General features: G+C 42.9%; 1 protein-coding gene across 3 annotated transcripts in view; it reads left to right on the top strand.

The window, feature by feature from the left end:
• The window catches only part of LOC119658623 (ras-related and estrogen-regulated growth inhibitor-like protein), a 187724-nt gene that overhangs the window by 1532 nt on the left and 162493 nt on the right, over positions 1-23699 (top strand). For 2 of the 3 annotated variants that reach the window (XM_038066118.1, XM_038066121.1), the window contains exon 2: positions 21422-22038. In XM_038066118.1, the coding sequence (XP_037922046.1) occupies positions 21978-22038 (61 nt within the window). In that variant the 5' untranslated portion in view covers positions 21422-21977. Of the gene's footprint in view, positions 1-6778; positions 6929-21421; positions 22039-23699 lie in introns of all 3 variants that reach the window. The other variant, XM_038066119.1, reaches the window with a different exon arrangement.

Consider the following 23699-nt stretch of genomic DNA (forward strand, 5'->3'; position numbering starts at 1 on the left):
ACCATATTCTCATTGAAAAAATCAAACAGGCTAAACTAGTTTTTCCGATCCTTATGTGCTTTTTTGGACCGTCTGGAAGGTATTTGGACATTTCGTTTTCAATCTGATGAGTTCCTTTGCTGTAAGCCAAAGCTTTCTCTCCTGCGAAGGGGGCACACTCGCCCAGGCAAAGGCCACATGGAGAGGGGCCGTTCTTGTCAGACACGTTGTTAGTTGAGTAGCCGCCAAGGACAGCTTGGATTCGACATTCTCAAGGGCGAACAGGGTAGCTGTATAGTTAATTTTGGATCTGATGATGCTTCTGTAGATCCTTAAGCCCTAGATGGGATACCTCTTGTGTGCCCCGAGAGAAACCTGAGTATCCAAGCAGCTTTTTTTAACATTGCAGGAAACCTCATCCGTGGGCTCCTTGAGGGTGAACGAACTATTTATAACCCTACCCTCCTGGATGTCCGAATTCATTGGATCCCACATATTCTAGCCAGATGTTGTTATCTCGAAGATTGAGAGGCTTTACGTGCGATAAGGAGATTGACTGATTCTACGAGGTTGGGCGGCACTTCGAACCTCGCGAGTCTGAGTAGCGATGATTTCTTCATTTCCGTGCGCCTTATAGCCGACACCATCCAGCAGGCTATCCTCCAAAATCATTGACGTATTGAAAAATATTGGTGTTGTTGGACATTCTGGTGTAAAAAGAGAAGGTGTATCTGTCAAACAGGACTGGGCTGTGGGCACAGTCTTGAGGAATGCCCTTGTATATTTCGGTGGCTTCATGGCCTAGGATCAATTTCCTGCAGGGCAGGAATTTGATTGTCCAGACCGATGAGTAAGCGGGAACTTGAAACGACGCGAAGATCCGAATTTCCAATTTTTTATATGCGTTTATCAGGTCAAAGGAGACGATTTGCTCATATCTACTCTCCCCTCTGGCAACCGAAATCTGAAGGAGTCAATCATTAATGCAAGATACCGAGAATAGGCTCCTTCTATAAACATAGAAATTTGACAGTAAAAGGTATGGATCCTCAAGGAAGGCCGTCAGCCTGCCCATGATTATGAAGTTTGTAATTTTTTCGAAGAGACAGATCAGTGAAATTGGTCTGAAGATCATTGAGGTCTTTATCCTTTTGATGAATTGGGATGATTTTGATGTTAGTCCATTCACTCGTTGGCCTGAGGTGGAGCCCGAAGTAGTTTAAAGAGCTGAGCAGAGCTTTTTTAGTCTTGGGACTGCGCCAGGCCGTATAATGGTATTTGATCCAATCCACCCCCAGGACCCAACGGCTCTTGTTAAGTACAACATGTAGTTCCTGTAAAGTAAGAAGTTGTTAGATAAAGGGGTGAATCATATTGACATCAATAGGAGCTCGAGGATTTTCATAATAATAATAATAATCGTTGGCGCAACAATCCATATTGGATCAGGGCCTTGAAGTGTGTTAGAGCACTTCATTCAAGACCGTAACGGTACACTAGGAGGCAATGTGGTCAGCATTGCGCTCGAGTCTTATTATATTATATTATACAGGGTGCGGCAGCATAACTTCCTTCCTTCAAAACTCAATAAAAACTATTGTATGCATTGGGAAATATTTATTTATTTTTTATAATGTAGGTACATGTCTAAAGTTTTTATTTACATTGTTTTGAAGATCAAATCTGTTAGGTGACATCCCCCATTCTCCATACATTGCGTAAACGGATTTCTGGCGTTTGTCATGACTCTTGTTAGCATAGCAGGTGTTCCGTTGGCAATTTCTTCTTGGAAGTTAGTCTTCAAATTTTGTAGGGTTCTTGGACGGTTCACATAAACACGGGATTTCAAAAAACCCCATAGAACAAAATCACAAGGGGACAGATCGGGAGAGCGTGCCGGCCATTCCAAATCGCCTCTAATTGAGATAAGGCGCTCTGGAAAGTGTTCCCTCAAAACAGCCATCGATGCTCTTGAACTGTGTGCTGTTGCACCGTCTTGTTGGAACCAAGTGTCCCCCAAATCCAAATTTTCTAGCCGTGGGAAAAAAATTCTGTAGCATGCTTACATACCGGTCCGAATTCACTGTCACTGTAACCTCATTTTCCTCAAAAAACCAGGGACCAATAATTCCAGCTGAGGAAATTGCACACCACACTGTGACTTTGGGTGAATGCAAAGGCTTTTGATGCAATTCTCGAGGGTCGGTGTCAGCCCAGTAGCGCATGTTTTGTTTGTTAACCGACCCACACAAATGAAAATGGGCTTCATCGCTGAAAAAAAACAATAGCACCCTCGGGAATGACATCAAGAAGAAGCTCACACGCGTTCATCCGAGAATTGAAGTCACGTTCTGAAAGTTCCTGCACTATCGCCATCTTATAGGGATGAAAATGAAGATCATCACGAAGAATTCTTCTCACAGAACGATCGGATAGTCCAAGGGCAGATGCGTGTTTGCGCGCAGAACGCCGTGGCGATCGCAACATTGACGCTCTCACTGCTTCAATGTTCTCAGGTGATCTAACGGGCCGAGGGACTCCAGTTCTTCCTTTTGTCGCACTTGCAGTTTGTCTGAATGTGGTGACCCATGTAACAATTGATTTGCGGTCTGGGACGGGAGCCAACGGGGCTAAATTAAAGCGATTCCGAAATACACGCTGTGTTGCAATAACCGAACATCCGCTTGAAAAGTAAACCTCAACGGCAAAGGCGCGCATTTTAAAAAAGGAAGTTATGCTGCCGCACCCTGTATTATTGGCCGAATAATATGCACCGCTTCCATTTTCTACCTGCGCTCTGGTTTGAGGTGTACGAAGCTTCTGAAGAAGAGATTGTAGGTGTTTGCTAATTTTTAGCGAGATGATTTAATGGTGGCTTTTGGAGACAGAAATGTCCAGAGTGCTCCAGGATCATGCAGTGTTTGTTGTGTTGAAAAACGTTATGTCTGGGACTGATCCATGGTGTCTGCCCCGAGTCATTAGACGGAAAGTTGTCATTGTTCAGAAAGCTAAATTCGGAATTACAGACGAGGTCCAGCATGGCTTGCCGTTTAAGTGAGGTGTACGTATTCTCACTGACCAAGGCTCTAGCATTCAAGTTCCCTGCTACACTGACATTTGGCTTATTGCTAAGAAATTTCAGGAGAACGGAACGTCAAGAGGTGGTGAGGAGGAAGGTACACTGAAGTTGTGGTGAGAAAAGGGAAAAGGCAATCAGTACGAAGCCTAATATGACTGTAGATCAATTGGGTTTGTACTTTATTTTTTAGGGCTCTTGCAAGGCAAGGATGTCATACTGATTGGTATTTGCGAAGAATTTAATCGTGGATTTGTTTTTAGATAAACTTTGGATATTATGCTGTAAAATTTGAATCGTTTAACTTTCAGGTGATTAACAGGTAAATACAAATAGGAGGCGGTTATCATTTTAAGTTGTTATGGCCAGGGCTTTTTGAATTTTTATGTTGTTAGACTGGGCAGTTAGCACTTTGACTAGGGTGATGAGTTAACTTAGCCATTCAAAGTGGCTCACTTTGGCAAAGGACCAGTATCCAAAAGTGGGGTACGTTGGGTTTCGGACCTGTTCATGTTCTACTTGGGGATACCGGGGGGAAGGTAATGGGATACTATTCTTTTTTAAGGCCGAGCTATACGGGTTTTTTGCCAGTCATCAATCTGTTAAACTTTTCCTGGGGGTTTCTGATAATGAGGGGTTCACGGTTGGATTACACGAGAAAGTTTTCGTCATGATTAAGGCTTACAATAAATTAGAGAATTTTTTGCGACTTCTTCAGCTTGTGAACGGCTGCAACTTGAAAAAGTTTTTGATATTCCAGCATATTTTCCGTACGAGTGATCTTTTTCGTTATGAGGACAACTTTGGCATAATATTATACACAGATGGCTTCACTGTATTTACCTTCACAATTATCCTCAGATTCACATTTTAGGTGTCTGGTGCAAGTTGATCTACAGAATTCTCCCGTGTGGCATACTGGCATATTAAGTGCATTGACGATACTGAGTAACATAGAAGTCCACCTTTAAGGTATAATGCTTGAAGACGATTTCAGAAGGACATACAATACAACTGAAGGATTTGATCAACTTTTTAACTGAAGTCAAGTTAAGTCCCTAAAATCTTTTCGATTTCGTCTTATTTGAATTTTTCCTTCCGTGTTGGTAAGAGGTCGCTGAATGCTTTGTTGTTTTGGACTTTTACAAGCTAAAAAAGAAAAGGATAATTTCGAAGAAATGAAATTTTGTAGGCCCATTAGATTGGCCACATTTATTCTAAGTAACATTCCCAGAAGTGGATACAACCGCGTTATATACGTAGTCTTAGAGTACCCTCAACTGAGATTGATATGACAGAATGCTTCGTCTTCCTGTCCTTCCACAGGCATTTCGGAACGATTTCCGATAATCACAGTCAATAAAACGGTGTTAAACACTATGACTATGACATGAGTGGAATACTCACTTCAGTAAAAATATGTAAACTTCAACTTCAATCTCCTGAAGTTCGGATCGTTCTTCGGGGAGATGCCCTTAAATTCAGGCGGAATTCATCATGATCATCAACGGCGCAACAATCGGTATCCGGTCTAGGCCTGGCTTAATAAGGAACTCCAGACATCCCGGTTTTGCGCCGAGGTCCACCAATTCGATATCCCTAAAAGCTGTCTGCTGTCCTGGCCTACGCCATCGCTCCATCTTAGGCAGGGTCTGCCTCGTCTTCTTTTTCTACCATAGATATTGCCCTTATAGACTTTCCGGGTGGGATCTTCCTCATCCATACGGATTAAGTGACCCTCCCACCGTAACCTATTGAGCCGGATTTTATCCACAACCGGACGATCATGGTATCGCTCGTAGATTTCGTTATTGTGTAGGCTACGGAATCGTCCATCCTCATGTCGGGGGCCAAAAATTCTTCGGAGGATTCTTCTCTCGAACGCGGCCAAGAGTTCGCAATTTTCCTTGCTAAGGACCCAAGTTTCCGAGGAATACATGAGGACTGGCAAGATCATTGTCTTGTACAAGAAGAGCTTTGACCCTATGGTGAGACGTTTCGAGCGGAACAGTCTTTGTAAGCTGAAATAGGCTTTATTGGCTGACAAATTCAGGCGGAATTGTCTCCCATTATTCTCTATTTTCCAATTTAGGTCTTGTTCCCCCGTCTTGTGTGACAAAAAGTCCGCCCGGGGTGATCTTGTGATTGCTTTAAGTTCGCCATGTTTACTGCAAATGTAACCCCACAGTGGTCACTATTTTTTGTAAATCGTAGTTGACATTAACGATGGTCTTCTGAAAACGGTGATAAGACCCCTTACCAACTAAGAGTGGCTTATTGTTTGTGACAACCATTTGCGCTGGCTAGTAAATTGTGGCCTATATTTTCATTTCATCGTTTACTGATTTAAAATCAGGAAGTCAGTCAGGTTTTTGTGAAATCCATGTTAGGTCTTGCCCTATACGTTTTTCAAAAAATGCCTGCTTAATCTTGATTGAGGATCCAATCAGCTGCGATCGGAATTATAAATGAAGTCATAGATGAGGTACGCTTAATATGTATGGTACATGGTTACAAAGCTGGGACACATAAATTGCTGATATCCGGATGGGTTAATAATTACAGGTTTCGCAACCAAAAGTCGCTTCTAAAATCTTACGGGTGTTTGAGAAGATTAGTGGTTGGGTGTTGAATATCAGTTGCTTCAGCTATAAAATCACGATCTGAATCAAGTATGGTTATTACCGCGGGTCAGCGTAATCTTGACTATATCCCTTATCCCATCGAACATCCCGACCTCCCAGCACACCTTGACAATTTGAGTGAAGTCTTCCAGATTTGTTAAATAAGGCTGATCCCCTACATCCCCTTTTGCCACTGCGCGTACAATACTGTACCATTGTAGATGGAAGGCTCGCTAGTGGAGTATGCCACGCAGCATTGATTGATGAAAGGTTGAAATATTACAAGGAGTTAAGGAATCTCAGCCATTTGAAGACCAGCAAGAATAAGACGGGTTCTTCTTATAAAAATAGGATATTGCCATCAGTTGACAGTTGTATTCCAGGATTAAAATTCTGTCAACAACTTTAGCAGATTCAGACTCACAGAGGATAAAATTAGTATTCAATGAAGATTACTATCGTTGACACACCTATTGGGAATTCACAATGAAGGTGATAGATCCGGCTGAGTTCTCGTTGCATTAATTAGGCCGGAAGTTGTCTAGTTCTCTTGAAACTGAGAAGCTGCTCAGAAGACAATAGTCTTTTTCTCTGGAAGATTTCTTCGGGGGTTCATCTTTCCTGAAGGCTTTTGTTATGAACCTTGCTTGGCTATATAATGTAGAGTTAGTCCGTTCTACCGGTATCGCACCAGGTACCGTTCTACCTTAATACTGTGGTAGTAGCTATTGCTATTGAAGTTGGTGTCAAAAGCTTTGTCTTTACCTACTGCTGTGGCTTACATGTTTTAGAATAAGGTTGAGGTATAACTGGACTCTGGGATCAGAAGTAACACTACAGGAGATACGTCTTGCGAAGACTCACACCTCTGCAGCTTGATTTTTGTGGTTACCTAATTTCATCTGAGAAACTTTCTGGCTTAAAATCTGCTTTACAGTTTCACGATAGCGACTGAATACACACCTTTACAGAACGTATCATTGAATTTGACTGATAAATCTAAACTTCACCACTCAGTGTACTTATAAATTAATAAAGATTCATTTTAAATTTGATCAAAATTTGTTCATCTAATTTTTTGCAATTCATCGTTTTCCAGGCTTTACAGAAATTTCAATAGTACACAGTGGAAAAGCCAAGGAAGCGTTTTGTTATTTCGAAAAAAATCCATTTTAGAAAAGTATTTGGAACATGGAGAAAAGTTGAGCCGAATCTATTGAATTTGGAGAGGATCATAGCGAAAAATATTGTAAGATATAAATTTTATATTGTTATCTTTCTTTGGTATTGGTAGGTGAGTATACAGGGATATGTCAAGGCTTATGCTCACCGGGGTCGTCAAAAAGTAAAACTACAAAATAGCAGGATGTTACCACCTGGAAGACGCATGGAAATATCTACTTACTTGTGAACGGAGTAGTACGTTGTTGAGCTACTGAAAAAGTTCCCTTTGAAGTCTGAAAGGATAGTACTGTCGTGTAGTAACATAAATGGATTCCCGCGAAAAGGAGCTACTTGCCATCTTTGGCGGTACTAACTTTGGATTATTATTATTATTATACATGCATCGACGATCTCTAAAGCGGTTGCTGCGCTCCAACTAAGATGGGTATTTGCCTTTTTTTCTGGTTTTTGTCCTTATATTTGTTGTGATGTAAGGCATGTGTAAATGAGTTTTAATCCTTAATGTTCTGGTAATTTAAGAATTTAAATGTTGTGTCGTGTACATTGGAATATAAATTATCGGCGTAAAATATCAGATGACTTCTGCCAGCTTAAGCACTGTTGCATCTCAGCTACACAGGGTTTTCACAGACGTAGGGATGAAACTCCTGGACGAAGTATCTCGAGAAATCTGAGCAATCCCTACGGACTATGCCACACGCAAGCTGGACTACACGAGAAACTTTGCGGTGAACTTTCCAACTATGGGAGAGTGGAAGACCGGCTGCGTGTTGCAAGGTTACGACACAGTAGTCTTCACTGACGGGTTTCGCCAGTGCAATCCAACCGGAAGCGCATTGCCGAAACTGGGGAAAAGAGGGGAAACCCATCAGGCAGTTCCTTTGCGATTGCCCAGCGTCAGGCTACGGACACATTCTCTGGGGACCTCAAAGAGATTTGTAGCTGCGGAGCTTTCCTTGGTGAATGCTACGGAATGCATTTGACGTTCTGAGCCGGCTGGACTCTGCCTTCCTGCTCTCATAACAGCAGTCAGGGTCTTGGGTGTTTGTTGCATCAAAACGGCGCACCACAGCGCTAATTGGGCCATTGATACTTACCTACCTACCCAGGGATGAAACTTTGACAATTTGTATAGGTTAATGGGCGTTTTATAAAATGTCATAATGAGCTTATCGATAAATTGGGTTACATCGACTTGGAGCCAGAGGATGCTTTGGGAAGCCAGGATCTATGTAGAAAGCATCCCCGGAATAAAAGGTATGCGATTCATAAGGAGCATAATTTCTCCAGGTAAACCAGAGTTGATTGAGTTATGCTTTAAAAATATTTCCTTTGACTATAGGGAAACAGCTAGGGTTGATATTTTTGTGGAAACTATTGGAGGAAAAGTCTCCTTTATTTCGATAAAAAAAACAAGAAAGCATTGGCGGTATGTTCATCATTTGGCAGGGTGATTGGGAAATTTTGGAAAAATTCGTGAACCAAGTGAACAATTGCCAGAAAAATATTAAACGCAGGGAGTTCTGGTAAATTCCTAATTTTTGTTGTATAAGAATTCTCGAAGTCCACTGGGAAACTGATACATAAAGAAAGAGGGCACTCTCTAGATCTTGCTTCATCTGGCCGATTGAAATCCTCCAAAAATATGGAATTGAATTGAATTTACGACACCAAAAATTAAAGAGATATATTAGACAAATAGGTTCAAAAGCAAGTTCCTTCGTCGGATACAATCAAATGAGACGAACTCGACTCTGTGTGGCGTTTCAAATAGACCATGCTGCATTTTATATCAAAGATGCTGCCTATGTGGAAGATCTTCTAAGAATACGCGATGGTAATTGGACAACTATGGGAAAATACTTGTGAAGCCAAAAAGAGCAAGTGCCTTTTGAAACGAGGAGAACTTGAAAGTTTCCTGTAAATCATGTTATATGTTGTAGGTTGGGGAAAAAAGAAAAAGGTTGGAAAAGGAACAAACAGCGAATCGGATGGGGACTCCTAGAGAAGTTTTTATAATAATAATTTTATCAGGGTCACACTGCTGTGGACTTCGTCAAGTCATCGGGTCACCAGAGTTGGGCTAGTTCTTTAACAGTGTATTTTGGACTATTGATGACTAAAAGGCTGCTAATCTGAACTTACGTCCGATTTCACTTTTTTAGAGAGTGGGGTTTCTTTAATGTAGACTTGGCTAAACGATCAATACGAGCTGCTAAAATATGGTGAGTGTGGCTTTACTGTGCAGATACGTCAGCAACTATATGCAGTTCGACCGTCTCCGGCCATTAGCGAATAAAAAAATCGCATGTCTACGGCTATTGCGCAATTGGGACTTGGATCAAAATGAAACTATATAGCATTCTGTTCGAGGAGGAGAAATGCTGCCGAGTTGGGTCAAGGGGTTGCAAAGAGCAACTTATTATCGACTCGGTAGTTGTAGGACAAGCAAGTAGAGGCCAAAGAAACCTCTTTAGTTGCTATATCGATTATGCCAAGGCTTTTGACATCGTTCCGCATACCTAGCTAATCGATGTCCCTCATCTGTATCGCATTCATCACAAACTAATAAAATTTTTGGCGACAGTCATGAAAGGGTGCCTTCATCTGAGGGTGCCTATACCTCAGAGCCCATCCATATACGGAGGGGCATCTTCCAGGGGAATTTTTTGGGTCCCCTTTGGTTTTGTATGGTACTGTACCCCCTTTCATGGCTACTAAATGATGCTAGAGGGCATGGCATGGCAATAAAGTATGGCCTACGTGCTAAGTGCGAATTGACTCACTTAATTTACTTAGATGACATCAAGTTGTATGGTGGTACTGAACCATCTTAGGAGTCTGTTGCGAACAGTTGACATGTTCAGCCGTGATATTCGGATGGAGTTTGGATTAGACAAGTGTCGAATCAAAGCCGTCCGCGAAGGTCATCACAAGCCGCATGCCAGACATGGCATTGGTGCATCATCCAAACTCTGCCGTGGAGCGGATGAACCTGCCTCGTGACATCGGAGGCACAACATCATCGTCAAGTCGACTCGCTGTGCGCTTATTTTTATAGTAAAGAGCAAAGACTCCCTTGTATGCGATTGTTTGTAAGGTAGACTGTGGGCTGAATTCACTTAACTTGAAGGGTCGATCTTTCAATCCTCTGAATGGGTTGAAGTGGAACCAAGAGCGAATCACTAAATGGAAGTCTAAGGCAATGCACGGTAAACAAGTTAATTGTCTCTGGTAGCCATTTCTCGATTTGCACTTGTCGAACAGGTGGCTGTGTGCTGGGGAGCTCTTTGCTGAGACGGAGGTATTCGTGTGTGCCAGTCAGAATGGCTTGGTCGCCACCCGAGCTTATAAAAAATGGAGAAATGCATAAACCGTTATTCCTTTGTCGTTGCCGTGTTCGTCGTTGTGTTATCCGTGCAGTCCGAGGCTCCTGTTGTGGCTTCGTAACTTCGGTTTTCACGTGTAGATTTGTCAGCCCTACCCAACCCCCAACCTGGAGAAGCAGTTGGTGCAATTTGTCCCGTTTTTAGGCGCGGGAGACTCGCCTTCGTCCTACTCCGTCTGCAGCTTTTCCGTAAGAAAGAGCTCCCAGCGGTTACCACGTGGAGACGGAGATAGGGTTTGGTAGTCGAGCTGTTGGTGTTAGTTCAGCAGGCGTTTCTCCGGTTTTATGCTCCATTGTGGGTACCAATCCATGTTTCGCTCTGGGGTCTATACTAACCTTTGACTCTTTATAAAAGAGTCATATTAGAAATGTTTCAAGTCATACTGGCTTCTTCTTTCAGTGAAGAAGTGACTTATACTTGGTTGTGCAGATTATCATAACATATATAACATTGAATTGACCGAAAATTGTCAAGAAATAGAAACTGCTAAATCTTGGAAATGCAAAAATGTTGTGTGAGCCTCACCCCCTTTTTTCGCCCCACATTCCCAGGAATTCCATTCGAATTCACCTCTCGTCAAAATATTTGTTCGTATATTATAATTTTATTCAGCTTAAATATTAACTAATGTACTTCCCAATAAAAAGCCATTCAAATTCGTTTTGAGCCAACGAAAAAGCTGATACCTGACACCTGTGTCAACTCAAAACAGAAAAACTACTAAATTGCATGATTTGTATGATCGAAAAATTGTGGATTCGTCGTCAAGATGTCGACTATAAATATAACAATTACGCCAGCGTGTGTTGCACAACACCAGGCTTTCCACAACACGTAGAACAGGAAAAAAATAGCCGAGGGTGCTGAACTTTTTTTTACGTAAGCCAAAAACCTATTGTCCATCATGTAATGTCCACATTACACGGACTCTTCCCTCTTTCCGTGAAGCGCTTAAATGATGCTTTCTTTGTAATTTAAGAATTGCAGGCGAAGAAAAAATGCAACAAATCCAAATGAGGATCACGCTAAACGCTTGCAATTGTGAAATGTAAAAGCTGAAATCCATATGAGTTTTCTCAACTGCGAGGAGGGCATTGTAGTGAGAAGAAAAAATTTCACTGTGGAACTGCGGAGAAATGGTATCCGCCTGTCCGGCACTTACAGCATCCGTACTAGAATATCACGAGTACAATTACAGTCACGCAGAGATTATTTACATACGCTCAAGAGACAACTGATTTGTACGAATGCAACTGGACTTGCAACAATTTCATTTATGAATGATATGCAACGGGCAACCGGAGCAATTTGTCCGCTTTTATTCTGCAGCCGTGCATGGTGGAAATTGTCGTTACTGTTCGCATAACATGTGCTTACGCTTCACGTTAAATAGCTCAGTGGATGCCTTGCAGTGGAGGAAACCGTTTACTATTATTTGTGGGATGGTTTTCAGTTCAATTTGCTTTGGATTTCTTTATAAGTAATTCAGTTCCCGCAGGGGGTATGCTACCAGTTGGAGAGAACATAACCCGAAGCATTCGACCTGCATTTAAGAAAGATTCCTGGCATATCACTTCTGCAAACACGTGTCAATCAGGGAAGTGTTGTATAAGGAACCTGTTTGAACAAACACTACTCGCGGTGATCCCTGCTGTGAAGTGTTATATTGCCTACTGAGGAAACTAGGAGAGGTTATGGAAATACGTCTGAGAAGAGGCAGAGACTATAGGAACTTTGAATTTCAATAAAATCATGATGGACTAGAGATGTATAATAGTCAATTTCCGCAAGTTTCTACTGAGCTAGGAAGCGGTCTGATTAACACGCCTTCCAGGCAGATCTCATTCACTACACTGGGGACTTGTAGCGTGAATAGCTAATAGTTTCATTCAGCAACCGTACTTCATTAGAGCAGGACGACTTTCACTGTGGTATACTAGGGCTCCACAGGATTGCGAATTATCCTGTTGAACCTTCTTTAACGTACAACATTTCCAACGTCCCACCACGCACCACAAGCTATATCTACCAACTTTCTGCCTCATTTCACATTATAAATAATTCTTCATAATCAGACTAGCTAACTCTCTTTCTTCGACGACGCTTCTGACTATCTCCGAATTAAAATTAGTTCACCTTCACCGGTTTTTTCTTTGCGCGGTAAAAAAGAAGGATGGACTCCTTGAGAGTATGGTAGCTTCCTTAGAAGCGATCTATCGCCTTGACCTACACATCGTTTTGAATTTTCCTTTTGACCATGGAGACATTTCTCTAAAATCTACTACAGGAATAAAAAACTTCGCCATTATTGGCCAAATTTTAATTTTTTTTTTATTTAAAACTCTTTTGCTAGATTAAGAGAGGTCTAAGCACTAAGCTATTCCGCATCAATTTATTTGTCCGGCTTATCAGGTGCTCAGAGGTGGCGGTGAGAAACCCTGTCGGCCAAACAAAAACCAAGTGGCCGAGGAGAACATCCATAGTGGTGGCACCGGGAGACGCTGTACTCATTTTGGCTTGCCAGCCGTGATACAGTAAGCGAATGCTCCAAAGGCCTAATCAGAGCTCGGTAGTTTGCGGTTGGTCCCCTAGTGGGAGCTTCATGAGGGTTGTATTGATGCTCAAGGGAGTAGAGACCTTCGGGCTTCGGCGTGCATTTCAACACGGGTGCCGTACTCCTTAGTTCGGTAGAGATTTAGGTAGGTCTTGCATCCACCAGTATGAATGCTAAGCCATACACTTGGTGTAGACTGGTACCGTTGTTGCTTGTCACAGTGGGGCTCTGATTGTGGTCACAAAATCAATCTGTGTCCTAAGAAGACCGTGGGATTAAGTCTTCCGGACGGGTGCTCACGTAAAACCCTCAAGGACTTAACTCTCCGGCTTACCAATCCCAGATTTTGAATGCTCTGCTCCTCGAAAGTTACTTTATCTCTCGTTGAGTCTGATTCCACATGGGGCGGTAGCTAATGTCACGATTGCCGGGAAGTCTCTTCAATTGTGTACTTAAAACGCCAGTCTCAGCCTCCATTTAGTGATGAAATTATATTAATTGGGTCCAGAGAGGAGTATCCAGTGAGTGTTGAAGTCACATTCACGGAAAAAATTCCAGCTTATCTGATCTCATGCAATTCCCGTAAAATTTGGCAAGACCTCTCCCAGTTTCATCAAGCTCATCGTCTTCTCCGATAACTTGCTTCAATTATTCGGTGACTTACCTTGCACTCCGAAGTTTCTAACTTTACTCCATAGGTTGTATTTCGCCTTTGAGTAGGCATCTGGGGATTATCCTGTAGTCCTTCTGCCCTACACGCAAAAGATACAACTCTCTTTTATGTATGGTTTGGCAATGCTTCGTCACTGAATCAAAAATTTGCCTGGAACATTCTCTGAGCAAACAAATTGATTGCTTGCTTTCCAACCTGATTCGTCGTCAAAGTGTCATTGTGTTGACACAAAACAACCACTGCCTTTTTATTGCCTTCTTGCCTTCAGCCCTTCTTTTACAAATATCTCGCTGAAAATTATAATGCCAACGTTGGACTTGGCTCTCACGATTTACCGAACCTCTTTCTTCTAAAACCAATCAGTTCATTTGCCTTTTACTCTGAATAGCTTTTAAGGAAAGCCCCAAAGGTTATTTTTTTGTTTGTTTGTGGAAGAAGGACCTTAATTCTTTATTTCTATCTAAACCTGCATCACTCAATATTTACCTACCACTCATTTCATGCATCCCCTCCTACATTTCCCAACTTATCCTGAGCTACTTCCCCTCCTTTTTCCTTTTTTCTTATCTTCTCTGATGTACCATAAGGATCAATTCTGTTCATTTTTTTTTCAAAGGACCTTGTTTTGCCCCTCAATTTACCTTGCTTGCTTTACGGCGATGACTTAATCTGCGTTCCTCTATGTTGCCCCAATAGCACACGACACTTCCTTGCTGCCTATTCATCCGCAGTTCTCTTTCAACTCATATTACATAACCGTAGGTATCACGAAGGTACCGAGTGACGCTTGCGAGAGTGTGCCGTTCTTCATGGAGAAGAAAGAGTCTTCTTAGAATCTCTAATAGGTCATTTATGGAAGTGATGACGACGAAGTGGAAGTGATGGGAACCACTTTTCTTAGAAGCCCCAAGCAGGTTATTAATGAAGACATCACTTTTTTCAATTTTGTTACCATCCCTTTACCTCCCCCCTCCACACCTTTCACCCTCTGATAAAGTGTTCCCGCTGAAAGAGATGCGGAGGTCATAATTGAGTGATTGGAATTATTGACTGGAAGGAGAAGTTCATTCGCCATCTCAGCATGGCCGCATCGCATGCTTCAAAAGTCCTCGAATTTTGATCTGTATCATCCACTTTATAGCAAAATCTTGATCGAGTCCGCACCCTATCGCTCTTTTTGTCAGGAAACCTGGGAGCAAACTAGATTGCCTGGTGATCGGCATGTGATTCTTGCTTAGTAACATCTCAATTGGTGATGTTTGCTAACGTTGCACTGGTGTATGTTACCCTATGTCTAGCTTCAAATCCTCAAGGAAGACATAACCTTTCGCATTCGTTGCCTTGGTGCTCTATTTTTGGGTTCTGATTTCTTGCATCCACAGCTAAGTTCGAACTTAGCAACTCTTTGAACTCCAAGATTGGCTTTCTTTCATTTCCTTCGTTTAGTGGTCAACATTGCTTCTGCCTTTTCTAATGTGGGGTTTAGCATCCCTTCTAGGCATGTTTTTGTTCCACTGTCCATCCTTCTTTATTCTACGATGGCACACACTTCCCCACCAGATGCTGTCCCATATGCGTTACACACCCTCAACGTGAGTGATTTGCCTCGTTGCCAGGATTTAATGGCATGGAAGGTCTTATTACCATATAGTTCTATGTGCCTTGTGATACTACGCAGCCACAATCGCCATCAGGTCGCCTACAAAGTCTATCAACGTTTTACGCCCCGGTGCATGGGGGCATGAAGTTCATCATACCATGCGTGCCACAACAGAGACTTCAATACGGTAATTTTTTTTTTGTGAATGGCGAATATGTCCACGTCCTGAGTATTGGACATCCATAATAATGAGCCGCGGCTTACCAACAGAGTGCCTCCCTGTCATCAAATAATTGGACTGGAACTGTTTGACACATCATTTCGGGTTCTCCCACTTAGAGAAGTGAGAGTATGGAAGGAAGTCATTGGTGCAAAGAACACCTTGTAATACAGTTTCGCGCCAGTCAAGGTTAACACGCAACACAGCTCCATTTATCAGTGCTCTTCAATTTCCTTTTGAAAATGGTGTCCTGAGCGAGCTCCCAGTGTCTGCATATCTCTCCTTACTAACGAGGATCTACCTTGGAAGATGGGCTTACATCCAATAATGGCTGGTAATTATTATGTCTGAAGTTGACTCTAAAACGATTTGTGTGAACAGGTTTTGAGCCGTTTTATAGTTGTTGAAATGTTGAAAACCAGTGAGGTCCAACTTCCTCTTATATATCGGGCATTTGCCACCATCTGTCAGTCTGCCACGTCCTCTTTCCTGTAGGACAAAATGCATTGTGGATCTACAGAGAAATCCTTCAACAAATGGCCCTCAAAATACCAAGATTGGTATTGCTCTAACTCCGTACCAGCATTTTGGTGAATTAGAAATTTTAATCTAAGAATTATGTAAGATAATCCTTAAGGTCCAAAAGAGGGACGAAGATGGCTTGGTTTGGTTCTAGGGCAGAGGGTGCCTCACCTTTGTCCTGGGAACAAAAATCCTTAAGGTTTTTTCCAGGAAAGCGTAAAACATGTTTTTGTCAAGGAGCTTATGTTTCAATCCGATTTAAGCTCAATTTTTGATGTAGAATGAACTATCCACCGCTATTTCTTGGAGATCTCTCCGCATAGTACTTGATTTTCAGCTCAATGGTTCATCTAAGCCCAAACTTGTGACTCATATCAGGAAGTTCATGCAGTCCAAGTTACCAAATCCCCTCCCTTTTTCGGTCAAGCTTGTAATATTTAACACGGGCAAGATTAACAGAGAATAAGCACTCGAAATAGCAAGAAATCTATTCAACATCATCAAGAAGAAAAATATCTTGAATGAATAGTAAACACATTCTCATCGACTGGGTGTTCACATTTCTCTCCGGTTACCAGCGTGTAAACACTCCTTCAAAATCTAATAAATGTTCACTGTCAGCTTCACATCATTTCACTTTCAATGTGACGCAGCAAATCTAAGCAGAAAGTGCTATTTTCACCGGAAAAAAATATACAAGATACTCTACAGAATTCAACAATAACCTACCCAAATGAAGAACCATTATAGCGTCACTTTCTTCAATTTTAATAAATGAAATTAATAAAAAACCAGATCGTAAACGTAAGCGTAAGTGCCGCAAACATTACTGTCTTTCAAAATACTTAACAAGACAAGGAAAATGAAGAAAGAAGAAAAAAAGCTGCCAAGTACCTGACTCAATTAATTTACCGGAACTGAGATGCAAAATTACTTGTGGCGGATTACGGCGATAATCGTAGCCTTGAATTAGAGGAGATTGTCTTAAGAAGCTTTGCGTTATGGGCTTAGTGGATTTAAAAAAGTGGTTTGTGTAGGGGTGGACTGGGACTGCCGATATGTGGAAAGATCCGATGTTTGGGTTGGGATCTAGGAGGTGGGTCTCACAAGGTCATGAAAACAGGAGGTCCTTCCCGGAAGGCCTTAGTAGTCCCTGTGGTTTGGTGGGAGTGCGATCATGCTGCAGATTTATTCTAGTTGGGTACGTGCTTGGCAGCACGTACATGAACGACAACTAGATCATTTCACAAGTAATACACCGGCAAAATCGAAACCTGACCAGATTTCCGATATCTTCCAAATCGTCCGATCGACCCTAATACTGCCCACTCACGGCCACAAACTGAGGCAATAGCCGCAAAAATTTCTTTGAGAATTAGCAAATTAACTCGAGCACTCGCGTAAGTCGCGCTCCATCATTGAATTGAGCCATCAAGAAACCACTTACGTGCCCTCCTCCACCTTACTCGACAAATTTACAAACTTTCGTCGGTGGCTCTCGATCACACAACACCAAATGCTAAAACTTTCATAAAAATCATTTCCATTTTGCCAGGCCGTCATCATCGCCACAGTCCCGGCAAATTGCCAATTGGTCGATGAAGCTGATACAGATCGCACATACTCAAACCAGCTTTACTGAAATACCTATGGCGACCACGGTGTGCAGATTGTAATGAGCTTTCAAAAATAAAACTACTTGTTGTCATCACCGCCGTGGCCGGCGGTGGTAGCATGTACGGGAAGCCTCTGAAGGCGGTAGCAATTACAAGAGTTGTCTTGTTTTTTGATGACTTGCAAAAAATTGGGATTTTGTTGCCAAAACTTTACGCGGAATTCCAGGCAATCCGCAACACTCAAAAATAGCGAAAGCAACTTTTTGAGCCTTTTTGTTGCAGCTGAGGGTAGTGAACTTTGAACGGATGAATGGACCATTTGCCACTTGACTTTCGCATTTGCTAGTCGTTTCGGACAATAAAAGAATTTGATCATAAACACTCGATCGGATTTGGTTTGAATTTTCCATGAATTTTGGAGTTCGAGGAGGAGTTCGTGGTGAGGCAGAGAGAAATTGAAACCCTTGGACATTGTTCAATTTACGGTCAATCAGTGGAAAGTACCAGAAACTTCAAACCTGCTTCAGAAGAAAAAGATACATAACTATCTGCCTATTGGGCTCACTACAAATGAAGATTCTTCTCTTAATTTTGGTATCCAAATTAAAGTACGTAACAACCACTCGTAATTACCTCTTACAAATTAGTCAGGCAGACAGGAGACAATTGGCATGGAGAGTATTTTGTGGCTAGATCGCAAAATACCCTATCGTGTGCACAGACCACTATATTTTCTTCCTAGATTTCTGGGTTGGGTAGCTTCTTAAAATGAGTCCTTGAAGTAATTGACCAATTCCGAGCCCCGAACTTCTCCTATTTGCAGCCCATATAAAAACTAATACCGGCTTCGGAAAGTACTAATCGAGACCTTTTAGTTGATACCCCACATGACTATATTTGGTGAAAAAAGATTTGATACCCTCTTTTGACAACCATAGGTTAATGGGGAGGGGGGGGGGGTAGGGCCCCATGGTACCAGATAACCTCCGGTGACACCTTGTGGTAAAAGCCACTTCAGATGAGTCCCTTGCAGACTTGGGTCTGATCACCCTCCTCGAGTACGTAAGGACAGCACTCCTCAACGGGTTTACTGGAATTAGCTCGAAGCGGGGCACTGTAACGAAACCTTTCCACAAGTCAACTATCGCTTTGCGTACAATACCAAATGAAAGACGTCACAAGGCCACACAAACACAAAACACACAAAGCTGATAGCTGTCTACCACGGCCACTATGGCCATTGGCCCATCATATTGCAGGTGAAGCAGCGTCGACGAACTCCCTCCTTCGTCGGAAGGCAGCACGCGCGAATTCACTAGCACATTGAAGTGTATCACTGCTTGCAAGGCACTGGCTAAAATCATATCTACCGTTCACCACGTGAACGCCAATGCTGTCTAGATTACGGATGTCACAGTACGCTGAACACACACAGAGGACATGCAACTAGTCCACCTATTCCACATTCGTTCCATCTGAACTGCCACTTAGATGCTACAGTCTCATCAAACACCCTTTTGATTGCAAGGGGCCCTAGACCCTCCACCTGATCCACACTTACTAAGTCTGTATGCAGTCCATCCTGATCCTGTAGGCCGTGGCATGCCGGACTACCTTCATATCAAGAGAAGGAAGACCCAACAAGACGTGCATGGCGTCGATTGAGACCGTACGACATACAAGAAGACACGCTAACAACTCCACTCGCTGGTAAGCGTGGAACAGTTTCCTGTCCTGTGCCGTTATCGGAAAATCATACAATATAGGGGATCCGTACGAACATGCAAGGAAGAGTCCCCCTCATCACCCGCCTCAACAAATATACCAATTTAGTCAACTGTGGCTTGAGCTCGCGCAGGTGCGGACCCAAGGACCCCGTGATCGTTATTCCCAAGTATGTCACTTTCTGCCGGTATTTCAAAGAAATTCCATTCAATTTAACCAAGGGCAGTCAGTGTAAACAGCCCTTCAGCATCATCTCCATACTCAGTACCCTGCTGCTCGAGCTCAAGACGACTGTTCCCCTGAACAAGAATGAGGAAATCGTCCGCGTAGACAACACATTCAGCGACAGTAGAAAGTTCACCGAAGAGTTCGTCCATCATCAGGTTCCATATAAATGGACTTACGATAGATACCTGTGGGCGGCAGCGCTCGAAGTTCACTCACACACGCTCGTTGACACCTTGGACAAATATATTCCTACCATGGAAGTAGCTCTTCCACAGAGCTAACAACAACACCGACGACCAACTTAGGTAATCAAATGCGCCTTTGGAATCTACTAAGATTCAAAGGACGTATTTGCTATGACAACGGACAACAAAGTTCTTCACATACATTAAGGCGTCACAGGTGGACCTGCCAGCAAGGAAGCCATAATGTCTGTTAGACACCAGATCTCCAGTCGCTGGACTATAATCCTCTCCAGGGCCTTGCCAAGGGGCGGGAGAAGACGCGAATACGTGAACCACTTCATCCAGGTACGCAATATACTGCTCAGGTCATCGGTGGGTGGACAGTACATGCATAAGCAAAGCTACCAATCCAGCCGCATATCATTAACGATGACGGCCGCCTTGGCCACCCATATCTCCAGGCAAGTCCCTGACGTAGTCATTAACTGCCCGCGGTTCCTGCAACATGGCTACGTTAATGCTTTGCTCGCACATGTGCTGGCCGTGATCATACATCACGGCAGGCGCTCCGGCGCAGGTCAACTGTCGTGCAAAACATCGACCGGAGCATATGCCCAGCAGGAAGTGAACCTCGTTACTGCAAGAGGGGGCCATATGGCCACTCTGCGAGCAACGAGCGCAGACATGGTCCTTCGCACGGCAGTCAGCCACGCGGTGATTAAAGCCAAGATATCTAAAACACGCAGGGTGCAAGTCATGCGACCGGGCCTTGTAACTAAACCATTTCGGTGGGTGTCAACTTATCAATCACTGCTGGTCTGCCCTCAATCACAGTATTGCTGACTGCCTCCAAGGGGAAGCATACACAAAAACCCATCTGGGCTTCAATGATTCACCTTCCAATTAACTACTTCATACCTAACCCGCATGTATGCCATGACAGTCGGTGCCGCCAAGAGACTCGATTTGCTCCTGCTGTATGTAGCCTTCTTGGTGCAACCCCGTATCGATCACGGATGTCCTCATTTCGAATATGGTCACAAGGTGTTACGTTCAGCTAATGTAATATCCTCGTCTCTATTACCGCGTGGCGGAATTGTCTTTGGAATTTGGCCAGCGCTCTGAACCATAGTGGACGATAGGGCGGACAACACTGCGGTAGATTTTTTATTTGGGGCGTTCCCTGATGCATCGATCACAAAGAGCGTCAACTGTGGTGTGCCACTTCATTCAAGTTGTGTTGATGACATAAGCATTTTATCCCACATTGGGCGCCATTCGTATAAACATTGGTATTGTTTTTTTTTTTGGCTTCTTTAGTACCTGAATATGGTGATATATGACCATTAACATCTGTAGGTACCTTTCCTAACCTTCTCCTAAGGTCTCCCCGTTCCATCTCTATCTAAAAGCCGTAGCAGCCACTACTTAAAGTTACGGCGCCCAGAAAGGGAGCCGTTTTCGTATCATCAATAAGCTTTTTGTCTGCCATATCTGCCCCTCTACTCCGTCCTGCAACTGCGCACGCAGGAGTGTTCGCCACAATTCTTCAATAGTGTTAGGAAGAGGGGGACCTTCTTCTCCCAACTACACATCCTTTTTCCCCCTTCTCCTCCGGGGTGGGGGTAGTTGATCAAATTTTATTATGATGATATCAAAACACCCTCAATTTCATCATTCATCCCCCTCCATAAACACCTCTCCCTGTGGGGGTGGGATTGAAAATTGAACCTTTACCAAATGTGGATTGTCTTCATGGATCATTATTACATTATTTCAAGCTATTTCTCTCTAATAATTCCTACGAAAACCATCCATATTAACTAGAAATTCTCTCCTTTTCAGATTTTCCATCCAAATCCATCTCGCGTATGACAAATGCCCGTTAAATTCACTTGTCAACATGTCCATGTTAACAACAAACTTCTTCGCCGACATCACAATGACCTTCTACCGTTGCTGCAAATTCATTTCCACAATAAATTTGCGTAATAATCATTACAACGTCGTAGCAGAGTGTGCTGCCAATTCGTCCGACTTACGGTTAATTTAGTGAACCCTCCTGAATTTTACGTGCCTCAACTACATAACGGGCGCTATTGTGGCGTTAAGATGCGGCCAACAAGTGAAAAAAGTTTGCATAGACAATTCACCGTGAACGACCATCCAAGTTACCTGTGTCATTAACATTACTGTTTTGCCATCGACCGGCTCATTTTTTTTTCGCGGAAACCTCATCATTTGCCAATTCTTCTAAGAATATCAAGTGCATTCCAAGCAGTTTTTTTCGGTGACCAGGTCTTCGGGTACGCGAGAAGCCACGCTGCAGAATTACCCCAAAAAGATATTGTGAAGATGATGAACGACTGCTTTGGGACAATTGGTATCCAGGTCTGCTAATATGACGCATCTGAATCGGATAAAAGTAGTTGTTCTTGGCAGCTCCAAAGTTGGAAAGTCAGGTAAGCGTAGCTTTTTAAGTTGGTCCGAATCGCATGTTGCTAGGGCTCGAATGAGTTTGATTCTGAATAAAGGAAGCAGTGGCCGGTTAGAAACTCTTTCCGAAACGCGTTTAAGATCTGGAAATCCGCGGATTTAATAGAAGCTAATGCACTTATCAGCAAAAACAACGGATAATCCGGCAGCGAGTACTTGAATTAGCTGCAGGGCACCACGGGCGCAGACCTACACACCTTGTCATATTATTCCTTTATTATTCTCGTGGGCGTTATTACTTTATTATGCATCTGAAATTATGTCATACGCTGAGCTGAGTTACATAATCGAATCTAAGGAAGTCAGTCAATTGTCATTAAACCATTAGATATCGAACAATAAGAGGATTATCTTTTGTTTATGTGTTTCTGATTATTTCTACGTGGAACATATTTTTTTTCCTGTCCTTCCTTAATGTGGTCCAATTTTAACTCAATCATTTTTACAATTGTAGTTTTGCAAGTGGTAAGTTAACGGTTGTGTCATGAAGACCTAAACCAGAGGACCTAGTCTTTGCCGCTAGGATTACTACACTGTTTTTCAGCAAAAATTCGACTAGCGTAAAATTATCTAATTATCTAAAATTTATCTGAAATTATTATCAGGGGGTTCCACGGGGCGGGGGAGATAACCCTTGAGGCCAAACAAAAGGAGAAGGGAGAAAAAAGGGATATCTGATCTGCCAATGCTGAAGATGGATAACATCGGACTAAGCAGACTGTGGTGGGCGGATATCTTGATCTAAAAGGACGCGGGAAACCCACCAACCAAAAATGTGAGATGCGAGATGGATATCTATGGTAAGAAAGGACGGCGTGAACCCTTCCTTCCATGGACCTATGGCTTATATAAGATTGTCAAGAATTTTTTGGGTGTACCTTTCTCTGGAACTTTCGATTGCGGCAAACCTCGATTGGACGCCGGTTGTCATGAATTTAATGTTCTAGTCAGGTGATGGGTAGGATTCATGCCAAATGTCTAGGTTTTCGTAAATTTTTGTAGGGTTTTGTTGATAGAAGCCCATCATTCAGTCTGTTTTGATATTTTTATCTGAAGACGTGCAATTTTTAAACATTAATCTCCTGCAAAGTACTCTGCTTGAGGTGCTCTCCAGATGATTTTTCCACTGTCGGTGCCAACGCTGGCATGACCTGATCCTTTAGCTTTCACGTAATGTTTCCACAAGTTCGCAAGCTTCAGAAGTTGGTGAAGCACAAGTGTGTTGCGTCTGGGCTAGAAATCCTGAAACATGAGTGAAAAATCAGCGTGGTAAACCAGGCAACCTTCATTTTCCAAAAGGGGGGGGGGGGTGTCCAATTTATGTTCATCGCAAGCGGAGCGAAAGTAGTAGACTTCTTTAATTTCTCAACGATGTCATCCGCCGAAGAGACTTATGAAATGTTACCTCCGTGTTACCGCTTTCTTATGCAATTGTGGCCTAGGCTGCTCTGGTTTCGGCTGAATGGGAGCAACCGGCTGGCCAAGCCCCGGGGCACAGAACTCTCCTTTAAGTGACGTACGCTGGAAGCGAATAGACCGAACCGTTTTAAGGCGCTTAGGGATTCCGGTTCCTGGAGGCGTGGCTGCCTCCTATGTTGAACCTTTAAGTTGCTTAGCTGTTGACGGA

The sequence above is a fragment of the Hermetia illucens genome, chromosome 6 (genome assembly GCF_905115235.1).
Source record: "Hermetia illucens chromosome 6, iHerIll2.2.curated.20191125, whole genome shotgun sequence".
Taxonomy (NCBI): Eukaryota; Metazoa; Arthropoda; class Insecta; order Diptera; family Stratiomyidae; genus Hermetia; species Hermetia illucens.